Source organism: Oncorhynchus nerka, linkage group LG22 (genome assembly GCF_034236695.1).
Source record: "Oncorhynchus nerka isolate Pitt River linkage group LG22, Oner_Uvic_2.0, whole genome shotgun sequence".
NCBI classification, from domain to species: domain Eukaryota; kingdom Metazoa; phylum Chordata; class Actinopteri; order Salmoniformes; family Salmonidae; genus Oncorhynchus; species Oncorhynchus nerka.
Window position 1 is genome coordinate 59,504,136 of NC_088417.1, and position 15,606 is coordinate 59,519,741.

The 15,606-nt window shown below is 43.3% G+C and overlaps 1 protein-coding gene across 4 annotated transcripts in view; it reads right to left on the bottom strand.

Moving 5' to 3' along the window:
- The window catches only part of LOC115105416 (roundabout homolog 2-like), a 120,704-nt gene that overhangs the window by 59,315 nt on the left and 45,783 nt on the right, over window positions 1–15,606 (bottom strand). For 2 of the 4 annotated variants that reach the window (XM_029627445.2, XM_029627444.2), the window contains exons 3-7: window positions 9,413–9,570; window positions 1,540–1,660; window positions 1,272–1,410; window positions 949–1,076; window positions 201–212 (exon numbers count right to left, since the gene is read on the bottom strand). In XM_029627445.2, the coding sequence (XP_029483305.1) occupies window positions 201–212; window positions 949–1,076; window positions 1,272–1,410; window positions 1,540–1,660; window positions 9,413–9,570 (558 nt within the window). The remainder of the gene's footprint in view (window positions 1–200; window positions 213–948; window positions 1,077–1,271; window positions 1,411–1,539; window positions 1,661–9,412; window positions 9,571–15,606) is intronic. The other 2 variants (XM_065007287.1, XM_029627447.2) reach the window with 1 other exon arrangement.

A 15,606-nucleotide genomic window follows, 5' to 3' on the forward strand; every position in this document is an offset into this window, starting at 1 on the left:
GTGGCCAGGGGCATTTAATGCATATTGACTTATCCCCCCTTCACCAAGACGCCAATCAGATAAAAGCAAATGGGGGGTTTCTAATATGCCAAATATGGCAACCGCCTGGACGAGACCCAATTGCAAGCAATCAGATCAATCCTTGTCCTTCACTCGACACACGCTACATGCAGAGAGATGAGATGAAATGGTGTACTTACTAAATGGACCCACTGGGACGGAGAGATGGGAAAAAATGGACCGGAGAGAAAAAAAAGAGAGATGAATGAAAATGAGATGAGTCGAGTTGAGTTGAGACTTGAGGATGATTGAATGAGCAGTGCAGTCCAATGAACCAAGAATCAGTGTATCATGGTTAGATGATGTTTAACTAGTCAAGTCAGGAAGTGAAATTGAAACTTCCTTATAGAAAATCAATGCCACGTTGCAAGTACATTTTCAAACTCTTTATGTTCATCGTCTGAATTGATTGAACTGAAATGGTATTGACCCCAATCCCTGGTATGAATAGGTATTATGATATGACGGCTATAGGTCAAAAATTAAGGGATGCATGTGTAAAGGGAGAGGTGGAGATTGGGAGTGAGAGGGCTCAGACTGAAAGAGATGTGCTCAAACAGAAACCCCTCTGGCTGTCTCCTCTACTCTGAGTGTGTTGTAGACGAAACACACACGCGCAGAGACACACAGACACACAGACACACAGACACACACACACACACACACACACACACACACACACACACACACATACCCCATTAATATTGCAGCTGCACTCTCCAAACGAAATCATCTCCCAACAGCCAATAATCTCCACACAACTCCATGCCATAATCTCCTATTGGTGTATGTGCCTGTGTCTCCACTTATGTGTGTGTGTCACTCTGTACCAGTCAGTGTGCTTGCATTTCATGTGTGTGAATCCCCATGTGTTGTGCCCGGTCTTACCGTGGACCTGCAGGCTGCCCGATGCCTCTGCCTTTCCCACGCTGTTCTCAGACACACACGTGTAGGTGCCCTCGTCCTCGGCCCGGACCTGAGTCAGACGCAAGCTGTGGTCACTGCGGATCTCTGACCTGCAACAACAACAGCAGCAGCAGAGCAGAGCTGATAGGATAGTACTGCATGCTAACTGGGATCCATTCACCCTCATTGATTTCTGGTGACCAATGCTAATGTGATGTTGTGTGTGTGTGTGTGTGTGTGTGTGTGTGTGTGTGTGTGTGTGTGTGTGTGTGTGTGTGTGTATCTATCTTTGTGGGTGTCCTCACCTGCCACGGGGCAGCTCTCCCTCCTCTCTCCTCCAGCGGATGGTGGGGGCGGGGTCTCCATGGGCCTCACACAGGAAGTCCACCATGTCATCTGCCAGCACCACCTGGTTCACTGGACGCTTAACGAACATGGGCCGCTCTGACAGATGGACAGAGACAGAGACAGAAACAGAAACAGAGGGAGAAGAGGAAACACAAAGCATTTGAATGTGTTGAGGAGGAGAGCGAAAACTTAATATGTTGAGAGACATGTTGAAACTCCACTCACCAAACACCACAAGTTCTGCTGGGTCGCTGTCCCTTTCTCCCACCATATTGGTGCCCACACACACAAACATGCCCGCATCGCTCTTCCTCGTGTTTGAAATCATCAACTTTCCTCCTCGGATCTATAGTTAAGGGGAAAGGAATAGGAAAGGAAGGAGAGAGGGGATAAACAAACATGTTAGTCAGAAACACAGGGGGTTGGTGGCACCTTAATTGGGGAGGACAGGCTAAGTGGTAATGGCTGGAGCGGAATAGGTGGAATGATATCAAATACATCAAACATGTGGTTTAATGCCGTTGCAGCCATTATTATGAGCCGTCCTCCCCTCAGCAGCCTCCACTGGTCAAGAAGTAAGCCACGGCGTTCCCTTAAAAGCCACCACAGAGGGAAGAGTGATGATGTTCTTGTCATGTCCCCAAGCCCATTCACTCTGTCATGTTATATATTGAGTAAACAACATTTTAGGCATTTGGTTATCTGCTTCTGATTATGGTTGTCTCCTTCTCTTTCTCGCTCTCTTTCTCCCTCCATCTCTCCCTTGTTCTCTCTCGCTCAATCTCTCTCCACAGCCCTGGCATCACATTGACTCTCTCTCTTTCTAGCTCACTCTCCCCCCTATATACCACCCTACTCTCGTTCTGTTTCTGTCTGTCTCTCTCTTTCTCCAACCTCACCTCACCCCACCCCACTCTCTCTATTTCTCTCTCCCAACAAATGTAGACTACATTAAACAAGAGCCTTCCCAGCTAGCACATTTGGTTCCTTGGACGTTGTGGATACGTATATTTCTTGTTTCCATTGGTTGTGGGAACGAAGCAATATGTTTCCTGACCAGTAAAACAGAACATTTTGCATGTTCTGGGAACGTTTATTCCCAGAAGCTTTTCTGAAGTTTTTCTGCGAGAACTTATTGAGAAAATAAGAAAATAAGAGAAAATAAATTATGTTTAAATAAAAACTTTTTAAATGACTAGCTTATTTTGGGTGAACTTTTTTGAAATCCAAGCACAGATAGGACACATGGAAATATTTCATTAGGCATTAATCATGGAAATACATTTCTTTTTTATTGTGACTAGGCATCAGAGAGATTCAAACCTATAATCTCCTGTTCTATATCCATGGAATTAGTCCACTTCACCACCAGGATGGAGCTAGCATGCTACGTTTTATTTTTTACGCATACAAAGCTGTTCATTTTAGTTTATTCAAACAGACCCTATTTCAAAGGAAACAGGCTCTCTTTAAGATCAATTGTAGCCAATTAGTGGGTGTGGCCAACACACCTGAACACACTTAACAAGAGGATTGAGAGTTTTGTTGATGCTGAGAACAGAATGTATATGTTTTTAAATAACATTCTTAAAACGGTCTCTGAACGTTACCAAAGTTTTCTTGTGGTTTTTATGGGAAGTTTTCTCAGAACAATTTGAGAACATAACTTAAAATACAACTATGAGGAATCCTGTAGGAAACGTGCTTAAGTACAGAAATACCCACAGAAGAACATTGTTTTTTAACGTTCTCTGAACTATTTATTAAATTAAATGTAAACGTGGGGTTGCAAGATCAAATCCCCAAGCTGACACGGTAAAAATCTGTCATTCTGCCCCTGAACAAGGAAGTTAACCCACTGTTCCTAGGCCATCATTGTAAATAAGAATTTATTCTTAACTGACTTGCCTAGTTAAATAAATAAAAAATGATTACGAAAGTTCTTAATAAAATACCAATAATATAATTGTTTTTATTGTGTGAAGTTCCTTAAATGTGCAGAGAATTTTCCAAAGCCAAGCAACGATGGTACACCACTCCCAGAAAGTTGTGGGAAGATTGTATGCAAATGAACCATAGGACAACCATGCTCCCCCCAAGCTCTACGAAACATGTGGCTCTTAGAACGTGTGCTAGCTGGGTTCTATTTAGATAAGTGACTTGTAGTGTATTGTATAGTGTATCTGAGTGCTTAAAGCGTAGCCTCTTCTCTAGCCTGTCAACTATGTGTCTGTCTATCCCTGTTCTCTCCTCTCTGCACAGACCATACAAACGCTCCACACCGCATGGCCGCGGCCACCCTAATCTGGTGGTCCCAGCGCGCACGACCCACGTGGAGTTCCAGGTCTCCGGTAGCCTCTGGAACTGCCGATCTGCGGCCAACAAGGCAGAGTTCATCTCAGCCTATGCCTCCCTCCAGTCCTACTGCTCTCTCTTCGTCCGCCCACGTGCTCTCGCACACCCCGAGAGCTTCTGGTCAGCGGGGTGGTGGCACCGGGATCCTCATCTCTCCCAAGTGGTCATTCTCTCTTTCTCCCCTCACCCATCTGTCTATCGCCTCCTTTGAATTCCATGCTGTCACAGTTACCAGCCCTTTCAAGCTTAACATCCTTATCATTTATCGCCCTCCAGGTTCCCTCGGAGAGTTCATCAATGAGCTTGATGCCTTGATAAGCTCCTTTCCTGAGGACGGCTCACCTCTCACAGTTCTGGGCGACTTTAACCTCCCCACGTCTACCTTTGACTCATTCCTCTCTGCCTCTCACCACTGGTGTCCCCCAGGGCTCTGTTCTAGGCCCTCTCCTATTCTCGCTATACACCAAGTCACTTGGCTCTGTCATAACCTCACATGGTCTCTCCTATCATTGCTATGCAGACGACACACAATTAATTTTCTCCTTTACCCCTTCTGACGACCAGGTGGCGAATCGCATCTCTGCATGTCTGGCAGACATATCAGTGTGGATGACGGACCATCACCTCAAGATGAACCTCGGCAAGACGGAGCTGCTCTTCCTCCCGGGGAAGGACTGCCCGTTCCATGATCTCGCCATCACGGTTGACAACTCCATTGTGTCCTCGTCCCAGAGCGCTAAGAACCTTGGCGTGATCCTGGACAACACCCTGTCGTTCTCAAATAACATCAAGGCGGTGGCCCGTTCCTGTAGGTTCATGCTCTACAACATCCGCAGAGTACGACCCTGCCTCACACAGGAAGCGGCGCAGGTCCTAATCCAGGCACTTGTCATCTCCCGTCTGGATTACTGCAACTCGCTGTTGGCTGGGCTCCCTGCCTGTGCCATTAAACCCCTACAACTCATCCAGAACGCCGCAGCCCGTCTGGTGTTCAACCTTCCCAAGTTCTCTCACATCATCCCGCTCCTCCGCTCTCTCCACTGGCTTCCAGTTGAAGCTCGCATCCGCTACAAGACCATGGTGCTTGCCTACGGAGCTGTGAGGGGAACGGCACCTCAGTACCTCCAGGCTCTGATCAGGCCCTACACCCAAACAAGGGCACTGCGTTCATCCACCTCTGGCCTGCTCGCCTCCCTACCACTGAGGAAGTACAGTTCCCGCTCAGCCCAGTCAAAACTGTTCGCTGCTCTGGCCCCCCAATGGTGGAACAAACTCCCTCACGACGCCAGGACAGCGGAGTCAATCACCACCTTCCGGAGACACCTGAAACCCCACCTCTTTAAGGAATACCTAGGATAGGATAAAGTAATCCTTCTCACCCCCCCTTAAAAGACCTAGATGCACTATTGTAAAGTGGCTGTTCCACTGGATGTCATAAGGTGAAAGCACCAATTTGTAAGTCGCTCTGGATAAGAGCGTCTGCTAAATGACTTAAATGTAAATGTTAAAGCCTCAGGGAGAGCAGAGGTGGTGGTGGGTCTGCTTCGTGTGTTGTTGTGGTGGGTCTGATTTTGCCATTACACCTTCCAATAGATTCAACTAAATGTGCTGTATAATCTATTCATTTCCGTAATTGCCGATAATCAAAAATCAATGCAATTCCATACACATGCTTGTCCATTATAGCATTGAGCATATAACTGTCATACAGTATTGACCAGTGTTCAGCTGACAAACTAAGGGATACAACCATAGGGTCTATGGATAAAATGCTTAAATGATAGAAAGATGAAACTTAGGTATAGATATAGGTATTCTAGGTTCTACTCGTATATACAGTTGAAGTCGGAAGTTTACATACACTTAGGTTGGAGTCATTAAAACTTGTTTTTCAACCACTCAACCAACTTTTTGTTCACAAACTATAGTTTTGGCCAGTCGGTTAGGACATCTACTTTGTGCATGACACAAGTAACTTTCCCAACAATTGTTTATAGACAGATTATTTCACTTTAATTCACTGTATCACAATTCCAGTAGGTCAGAATTTTACATACACTAAGTTGACTGCCTTTAAACAGCTTGGACAATTCCAGAAAATAATGTCATGTCTTTAGAAGCTTCTGATAGGCTAATTGACATAATTTGAGTAAATTTGAGGTAAACCTGTGGATGTATTTCAAGGCCTACCTTCAAACTAAGTGCCTCTTTCCTTGACATCATGGGAAAATCAAAAAATCAGAAAATAAATTGTAGACCTCCACAAGTCTGGTTCATCCTTGGGAGCAATTTCCAAGCACCTGAAGGTACCGCGTTCATCTGTACAAACAATAGTACGCAAGTATAAACACCATGGGACCACGCAGCCGTCATACCGCTCAGGAAGGAGATGCGTTCTGTCTCATAGAGATGTACGTAGTTTAGTGCGAAAAGTGCAAATCATTCCCAGAACTACATCAAAGGACCTTGTGAAGATGCTGGAGGAAACAGGTACGAAAGTATCTATATCCACAGTAAAACGAGTCCTATATCAACATAACCCAAAAGGCCGCTCAGCAAGGAAGAAGCCACTGCTCCAAAACCGCCATAAAAAAGCCAGACTACGGTTTGCAACTGCACATGGGGACAAAGATCGTACTTTTTGGAGAAATGTCCTCTGGTCTGATGAAACAAAAATAGAACTGTTTGGCCATAATGACCATCGTAATGTTTGGAGGAAAAAGGGGGAGGCTTGCATGCCGAAGAACACCATCCCAACCGTGAAGCACGGGGGTGGCAGCATCATGTTGTGGGGGTGCTTTGCTGCAGGAGGGACTGGTGCACTTCACAAAATAGATGGACTCATGAGGTAGGAAAATCATGTGGACATATTGAAGCAACATCTCAAGACATCAGTCAGGAAGTTAAATCTTGGTCGCAAATGGGTCTTCCTAATGGACAATGACCACAAGCATACTTCCAAAGTTGTGGCAAAATGGCCCAAGGCCACCAAGACAAACAATTTAAAGGCAATGCTACCAAATACTCATTGAGTGTATGTAAATCTCTAACCCACTGGGAAAGTGATGAAAGAAATAAAAGCTGAAATAAATCATTCTCTCTACTCTTATTCTGACATTTCACATTCTTAAAATATAGTGGTGATCCTAACTGACCTAAGACAGGGAATTTTTACTAGGATTAAATGTCAGGAATTGTGAAAAACTGAGTTTAAATGAACATGTATTTGGCTAAGGTGTATGTAAACTTCCGACTTCAACTGTAGTTATGTGCTTACCTTCATTTCAATTATTTTTTTATCCTGAAAAACTCCCCCGTTCTTAATGATTACAAGCATACCCATAACATGATGCAGCCGCCACTATGCTTGAAAATATGGAGAGTGATACTCAGTAATGTGTTGTATTGGATTTGCCCCAAACATAACACTTTGTATTCAGGACAAAAAGATAATTGCTTTGCCGCATTTCTTTGCAGTATTACTTTTGTGCCTTTCTGCAAACAGGGTGCATGTTTTGGAATATTTTTATTCTGTACAGGCTTCGTTCTTTTCATTTTGTCAATTAGATTAGTATTGTAGAGTAACTACAATGTTGTTGATCCATCCTCAGATTTCTCCTATCACAGCCATTAAACTCTGTACGTGTTTTAAAGTCACCATTGGCCTCCCAGAGCAGTTTCATGCCTCTCCAGCAACTGAGTTAGGAAAGACGACTGTATATTTGTTGTGACTGGGTGTGTTGATACACCATCCAAAGTGTAATTATTAACTTCACCGTGCTCAAACTGCTATTCAATGTCTGCTTTTTATTTCATGTTCACCAACAGGTGCACTTCTTTGCAAGGCATTGGAAAGCCTCCCTGTTCTTAGTGGTTTTAACGTCACTGTTCGACTGAGGGACCTGACAGATAACTGTATGTGTGGAGAAGAGAGACGAGGTAGTCATTCAAATATAATGTTAAACACCATTATTGCCACAGAGTCCATGCAACTTATTATTTGATCATTTTTAAATTAAATTTAAACACAACAAAATTAAGAAAAAGTCAAAGGTTGTGAATACTTTCTGAAGGGACTATGTCATAGGTATAATAGATAGACGGATATACAGTGCATTGGGAAAGTAATCAGACGCCTTGATTTTTCCAGATGTTGTTACAGCCGTATTCTAAAATGGATTAAATAAAAAAAATGTCCTCATCAATCTACACACAATACCTCATAATGACAAAGCGAAAACAGATTTTAAGATTGTTTTTGCAAATGTATTTAAAAATACAAACAGAAATACCTTATTTACATAAGTATTCAGACCCTTTGCTATGAGACTCAAAATTGAGCTCAGGTGCATCCTGTTTTCATTGATCATCCTTGGGATGTTTCTACAACTTGATTGGAGTCCACCTGTAGAAAATTAAATTGATTGGATATCATTTGGAAAGGCACACAGCTGTCTATATAAGGTCCCACAGTTGACAGTGCATGTCAGAGCAAAAACTAAGCCATGAGGTTGAAGGAATTGTCCGTAGAGCTCCAAGACAGGATTGTGTGGAGGCACATATCTGGGGAAGGGTATCAAAACATGTCTGCAGCAATGAAGGTCCCCAAGAACACAGTGACCTCCATCATTCTTATACGGAAGATGTTTAGAACCCCCAAGACTCTTCCTAGAGCTGGCCGCACGGCCAAACAGAGCAACTGGGGAGAATAGTCATGGTCAGAGAGGTGACCAAGAACCCGATAGTCACTCTGAAAGAGCTCCAGAGTTCCTCTGTGGAGATGGGAGAATCTTTCAGAAGGACAACCATCTCTGCAGCACTTCACCAATTGGGCCTTCATGGTAGAGTAAAAAAGCACATGACAGCCCGCTTGGAGTTTGCCAAAAGGCAGCTCAAGACTCTCAGACCATGAGAAACAAGATTATCTGGTCTGATGATTGAACTCTCTGGCCTGAATGCCAAGCATCACGTCTGGAGGAAACCTGTCACCATCCCTACGGTGAAGCATGGTGGTGGCAGCCTCATGTTGTGGGGATGTTTTTCAGCGGCACGGACTGAGAGACTAGTTAGGATCATGAGAAATTTGAAAGAAGCAAAGTACAGAAAGATCCCTGATGAAAACCTGCTTCAGAGCACTCAGGACCTCACACTGGGGCAAAGGTTCACCTTCCAACTGGACAACAACCCTAAGCACACATCCAAGACAACACAGGAGTGGCTTCAGGGACAAGTCTCTGAATGTCCTTGAGTGGCCCAGCCAGAGCTTGGACTTGAACCCGATCGAACATCTCTGGAAAGACCTGAAAATAGCTGTGCAGCGACGTTCCCCATCCAACCTGACAGAGCTTGAGAGGATCTGTAGAGAAGAATGGGAGAAACTCGCCAAATACAGGTTTGCCAAACTTGAGTGTCAAACCCAAAAAGACTTGAGGCTGTAATCACTGCCAAAGGTGCTTCAACAAAGTACTGACTAAAGGGTCTGAATACTTATGGTTAAATTAGCTAAAATCTCTAAAAATCTGTTTTTGCTTTGTCATTATGGAGTATTGTGTGTAGATTGATGAGGGGGAAAAAACAATTGAATCAATTTTAGAATAAGTCTGTAACGTAACAAAATGTGGAAAAAGTCACGGGGTCTGAATACTTTCCGAATGCACTGTACAGGCCTCTTTTTTGCATAGCCACAACAATGAAAGTATAGGAGGATGAAACAGAGGTCTATATACAGGTGGATAGGACTCACGGTGATCCTCTCGTCGTGGTCGTTGACCTTCATGTTGTTCCTCTTCCAGGAGATGGTGGGCTCCGGATGGCCCCGCGGGGGGATGCACTCCATGACCGCCGGCTCCCCTGCCGCCACGACTACGTCACTGGGTGTCTGCCTGAAGTCATCCCTCAAGACTGGTAAGAGAGGGGAGGGAGAGGGGGGGCAATTGTTATTATCCAGCAAACATTCATTATTATAGTTAGCTTTGGCAATTTCCGTACATATTTATTGCCAATAAAGCACAATTGCAGATTGAATTGAAAAGAGAGATGGCGATACAGAGTACTACGCCTACTTTCCAATTCCAAAACAACCCCTAACCCCCTAAGCACTTCGTGTTGATGTAATACAATTGGAGAGGTAATAGCAAGATCATAATAGCTCTGCTTTTCCCTCTGTAAGGGAGAGTCACAAAGATACCTTGAAAGTCCACATCAGAAATCGTAAGTTAGGGTAGTCTACCACATCTTTCACTGTGCAGGGTGGCTGCATGAATGCATTATAATGTAGTCTAAGTTTCATGTGTAAGTACGACCTGTATGCCATAAAGCTTTTTGCTGTCTCCGCTATCAAGTCTAAAAAGTCTATCAAGTTTTTAAAAAAGGGTGAATGCAAAACAGATGAAATTCAACACGCAGGAGCGGCTCTCAGTGTATGATTACTGGGATAATAATGATATGACTTGTGATAAAAAATATTGTGTGTGTGTGTGTTGCCTTCCTATGGTCTTCATTGACTCAGTGTCCTGAGTGTGTGTGTGTGTGTGCAAGTGTGTGTGTGCGTGTTGCCTCCCTATGGTCTTCATTTACTCAGTGTCCTGAGTGTGTGTGTGTGTGTGTGTGTGTGTGTGTGTGTGTGTGTGCGCGCATGTGCCTGTGCCTGTGGCATAGCGGCTCATCAATAATGGACAGGCTCCTTTCTGACACAAGGTGGATGAATTATTCAATCGGCCTAACACACTCCCCAGACACACACACATCCATATGCATGAGACAGAAATACAAACACTTACAGAACATACAAAAGAGACAAACATGTACACACACTTGCACACAGAGCATAAGACAAAAGCTTATAGAAATACGAACACTCACAAACACACCTACACACACATACAACCACGCACACCAACAACATCAACTCTACCAAAAATAACCAACCACCCTCTATCAAACCACACCTACAGGCCAGATGTAATCAACCATCAACCCTTCTTCTTCCCTCAATCTGTATTCCCATTGAATGACTCTTTATCAGATTCTTCTGCACCTCTTCGCCACTTCCATTAGTGTAGTCTGCTGCTCTCCTTCCGTATCTCTCCGAATTGACCCGCATTCAATCGTTATTTCACTATCCAATTGGTGCCTGGCTATGCCCTTAAGCTAGCACCAGAGGATAAAGTTTCCGTGAGGATAAAGTTTATGAGGAGAAGGGATATTGCTCTGGACTCGATCCAATATACTCTAATACCAGGCTGCTGATGATATGGATTAAACTGAATGGAGTCTGTTGGAAAATGGCAGTAGCCTGTATTAGTGTGTTAAAAATAACTATGAGGATAGTGGAGTTGGTATTTGTTCGTATTTCACTTAGGCCACAAGTGGCTAGTGATTGGAGACGTTTGAACAGAGTTCTAGGTAGTTTCAGTGCTTTGGGTAGAAGTTGCCCTTAATGACAGATCTAGAGTCATCTTATCATCTGTTAGTCCCAACTTTAACCATTGGGAGTAAAAACGGGAGTATATGACCTTGGATCAGTGCTTAGGGGTAACTTCAACCCTCATGTCAACAATGTGTGAGTGTGTCAGCCAATCACATGAAGAGCTGAATAACCATCTCACTGAGAGGCCTGCGGAGGCCAATCATAATTTGGTCTCATGCAAACAACAAAACAAGACACTGTCTTTCATTCAGTGGCAGTGCTTACCCTGTGATAATCTAATAAGAAAAGATGTTATGAAAAGCTGTTTCATCATTTTTTATCTGTTTTCTTTCAAGGTTGTTTTATGCTCAAAATCTCAAAATGTGCTATAACTGCATCAAAACGTGTTAGGGTATTCATGCCTTCCTTCCCATCAATTCAAATCATTTCAAAACTTGCGGGCATTCGCGGCCGTTCCTGATTCCAGTCACTGTCAATGAACAGCATAGGCCTCGCTGCTTTGCCTAGCTTCATTTGTTGCATTGAGACAATTTCATATTTTGTGCATGCGTATTGCGTGTGTGGGTAAGCTCTGTTCATCTGGCCGTGTCTACATAATTTGGCGCCCGCATCCCTTGAAATTATTGAAGCTAGCTAGAAAAAGAAAAGGACAAATGTACACTGTACTGCACCCCAAACGTTTTCGAGTTGTATTTTCAAGGATAACTTGGTGTAATTCAGAGAGGGAGACCAACACCTGCACTTCCTGACCATCAGAGGAAGGTACAGAAAATCGTCCGATCTGACAAAGCAGCCTGGCACACAGCCAATCAGAGATGAGAGGAGAGGAATGTTTTAGAGTATTTTGGACCTTATCAGTGTTCAAATGGAAGCCAGGTTTAATCATTTTAGGGCTCCTGAGTGGCACAGCGGTCTAATGCACTGCATCTCAGTGCCAGAGGTGTCACTACAGACCCTGGTTTGATCCCGGGCGGTATCACAACTGGCTATGATCGGGATTCCCATAGGGCGGCGCACAATTGGCCCAACGTCATCCAGGTTAGGGTAGGGTTTGGCTGGGGTAGGCCGCATTGTAAAATAAGAATTTGTTGTTATCTGACTTGCCTAGTTAAATAAAGGTTTAAAAAAAAGTGTCATCCTTGGCCATGAAATGCTGTCACACTGAGAGGTTCAGCCTGAAGGACAGACAAATGGACTTCATTTAAAAGTAAAGGTAGTCCTAATTCATTTCCATTTCCTTTGCAGGTTAGGCTATTGTTTAACTGAACATGAAAATACACAACATCCCTTTGATGCATTTGATTTATGAAGCTAGAATTTTGTTTTGATGAGACAATGTTTTGACGTTTTAAACTGAATTTTCAATCATTTCGATTGTTGATGTGGAAATTATGTTAGAACCTTAATTATAATATATAGTTGAAATCAGACGTTTACAAACACTGAGGTTCGAGTCATTAAAACTCATTTTTCAATCACTCCACAAATTTCTTGTTAGCAAACTATAGTTTTGGCAAGTCAGTTAGGACATCTACTTTGTGCATGATACAAGTAATTGTTCTAACAATTGTTTACAGACAGATTATTTCACAATTCCAGTGGGTCAGAAGTTACATCCACTAAATTGACTGTGCCTTTAAACAGCGTGGAAAATTCCAGAAAATGATGTCATGGCTTTAGAAGCTTCTGATAGGCTAACTGACATCATTTGAGTGAATTGGAGTTGTACCTGTGGATGTATTTCAAGGCCTAAGTTCAAACTCAGTGCTTCTTTGGCAAAATCAAAAGAAATCAGCCAAGACCTCAGGAAAACAAAGTGTAGACCTCCACAAGTCTGGTTCATCCTTGGGAGCAATTTCCAAACACCTGATGGTACCACGTTCTGCTGTACAAAAAATAGTATGCAAGTATAAACACCATGGGACCACGCAGCCGTCATACCGCTCAGGAAGGAGATGCGTTCTGTCTCCGAGAGATGAAAGTACTTTGGCACGAAAAGTGCAAATCAATCCCAGAACAACATCAAAGGACCTTGTGAAGATGCTGGAGGAAACCGGTACAAAAAGTATCTATATCCACAGTAAAAACGAGTCCTATATCGATGTAACCTGCACATGGGGGGACAAAGATCATACCTTTTGAAGAAATGTCCTCTGGTCTGATGAAATAAAAATAAAACTGTTTGGCAATAATAACCATCATTATGTTTGGAGGGAAAAGGGGGTGGCTTGCAAGCTGAAGAACACCTTCCCAACCGTGAAGCACGGGGGAGGCAGCATCATGTTGTCGGGGTGCTTTGCTGCAGGAGGGACTGGTGCTCTTCACAAAGTAGTTGGCATCATGATGAAGGAAAATTATGTGGATATATTGAAGCAACATCTCAAGACATCAGTCAGGAAGTTAAAGCTTGGTCACAAATGAGTCTTCTAAATAGACAATGACCCCAAGCATACTTTAAAATTGTGGCAATTTTGGATTAAGGACAACAAAATCAAGGTATTGGAGTGGCCATCACAAAGCCCTGACATCAATCCTATTGTGAGCAGAACTATAGGCAACAAATTTGTGGACAGAACTGAAAAAGCATATGCGTCCAAAGATGCCTACAAACCTGACTCAGTTACACCAGCTCTGTCTGGAGGAATGGGCCAAAATTCACCCAACTTATTGTGGAAAGCTTGTGGAAGGCTACCCGAAACGTTTGACCCAAGTTAAACAATTTAAAGGCAATACTACCAAATACTAATTGAGTGTATGTAAACTTCTGACCCACTGGGAATGTGATGAAATAAAAACTGAAATAAATCGTTCTCTCTACTATTATTCTGACATTTCACGCTCTTAAAATAAAGTGGTGATCCGAACTGACCTAAGACAGGGAATTTTTACTAGGATTAAATGTCAGGAATTGTGAAAAACTGAATTGAAATGTATTTGGCTAAGGTGTATGTAAACTTCCGACTTCAACTGTATATATTTGTGTGTAATAATATTTCACATAATAATAATATTATTATGTGTGTGTGTGTGTGTGTGTGTGTGTGTGTGTGTGTGTGTGTGTGTGTGTGTGTGTGTGTGTGTGTGTGTGTGTGTGGTGCTTTGGAAGAATTGTAAATGCATTGTGAAAGGCTAAGGCGTTTGCTTTTCAAACTTTTCGAATTAAATACGTTTATATACTGAACTTTTAGTGCCCCCTATTGAGTGTATCTGTGGATGCTACATCGGTCTTTGGCTGAGCTGAGTTGAGTAGTGTGTCATTTTTTCGGTTGATATGAAATATGCCGCTATCGGAGGCTATAGCTTGTGTACGCTGGTTACATTGGTATTTACATTTGGTGATTTTTTAAAATGTAATTTAAAGATTTTCTAGCCTATGTCACTCTGGGTGTTGGAGCTATCCATTGTACGGTGAACTTGGGCTTCATCAAGGTTTAGTTGTGAGTACATCTCGCATTGATAATCGCCAGTGCCAACTCAGACACCAACCGCCACGCACGTCACTGCTCTCTCTCTCTCTCATATTCTCTATCCACCTATTAATATTGCATGAATGATCTGCCTGTAAGGTGTCTTCGGTCAGTCACCCCCCCCGATCCTTCGTTCCCCTCATCCCTCTTTTCTCCTCTCATCTCTCTTAAGCCTCCTGCTTGCGGTCGCTACCTGAAGGCATTTTCTTTCTCTCCTTCTCTCTCCTTGTTCTTTCTCTCTCTCTCTCTCCTTGTTCTTTCTCTCTCTCTCTCTCTCCTTGTTCTTTCTCTCTCTCTCTTTGTTCTTTCTCTCTCTCTCTCTCCTTGTTCTTTCTCTCTCTCTCTCCTTGTTCTTTCTCTCCTTCTCTTTTTGAGTCCCTATCAGGTTTCAGGTGTGATCCAGGCTTTTGTTGCTCCCAGATGAGATCTTGACATACAGTGGCCTACCTAAAGAGGCCAAAGCTACACTTGCCTTCGAGCTAGCAGCCTGGCCTAAGCCACTAGGGATTTGGAGGGGTGGGCGGGTGGGGTGTACCTGAAACTATGAGAGGGATCACTGTCTAACCCCAGGGTCCTTTCTTTCTCAAATATCACCCCTTAACCCCATTTTTGTAAAAATGGACCTTGCCAAAAAATGTGCTTTCACGTCAGCTTTTGTCCCACAGTTAGCTGATGGGGAAACTTGTGAAAATAGGGGGTGTCTTCACCTTCTAAAGTTACTCAGCTTTCAACACAAAATCGCACACTCATCTTTGAAAATATGTGTGAATTTGAGATTGGGACATCAAGGCTGGTAGATGATTTATTGATGTGTGAGAGAGTCATGGGGGTGAATGTGTTGCATACGTTATGATGACCTGATTAGTAATATTCAGAAATTCTATCAATGCGTAGACGTTCTCACTACGTCCACACTGAACCTTCTCCCATGAGTATGGAAAGTGCGGCGCAGTCAAATCTGCCAGTAAAATGATCAGAGGAAAGATTTCCATCCAAAAAGTGTTCCTCCAAAAAAATGGAAGACAAGTTGGAAGGGATTAA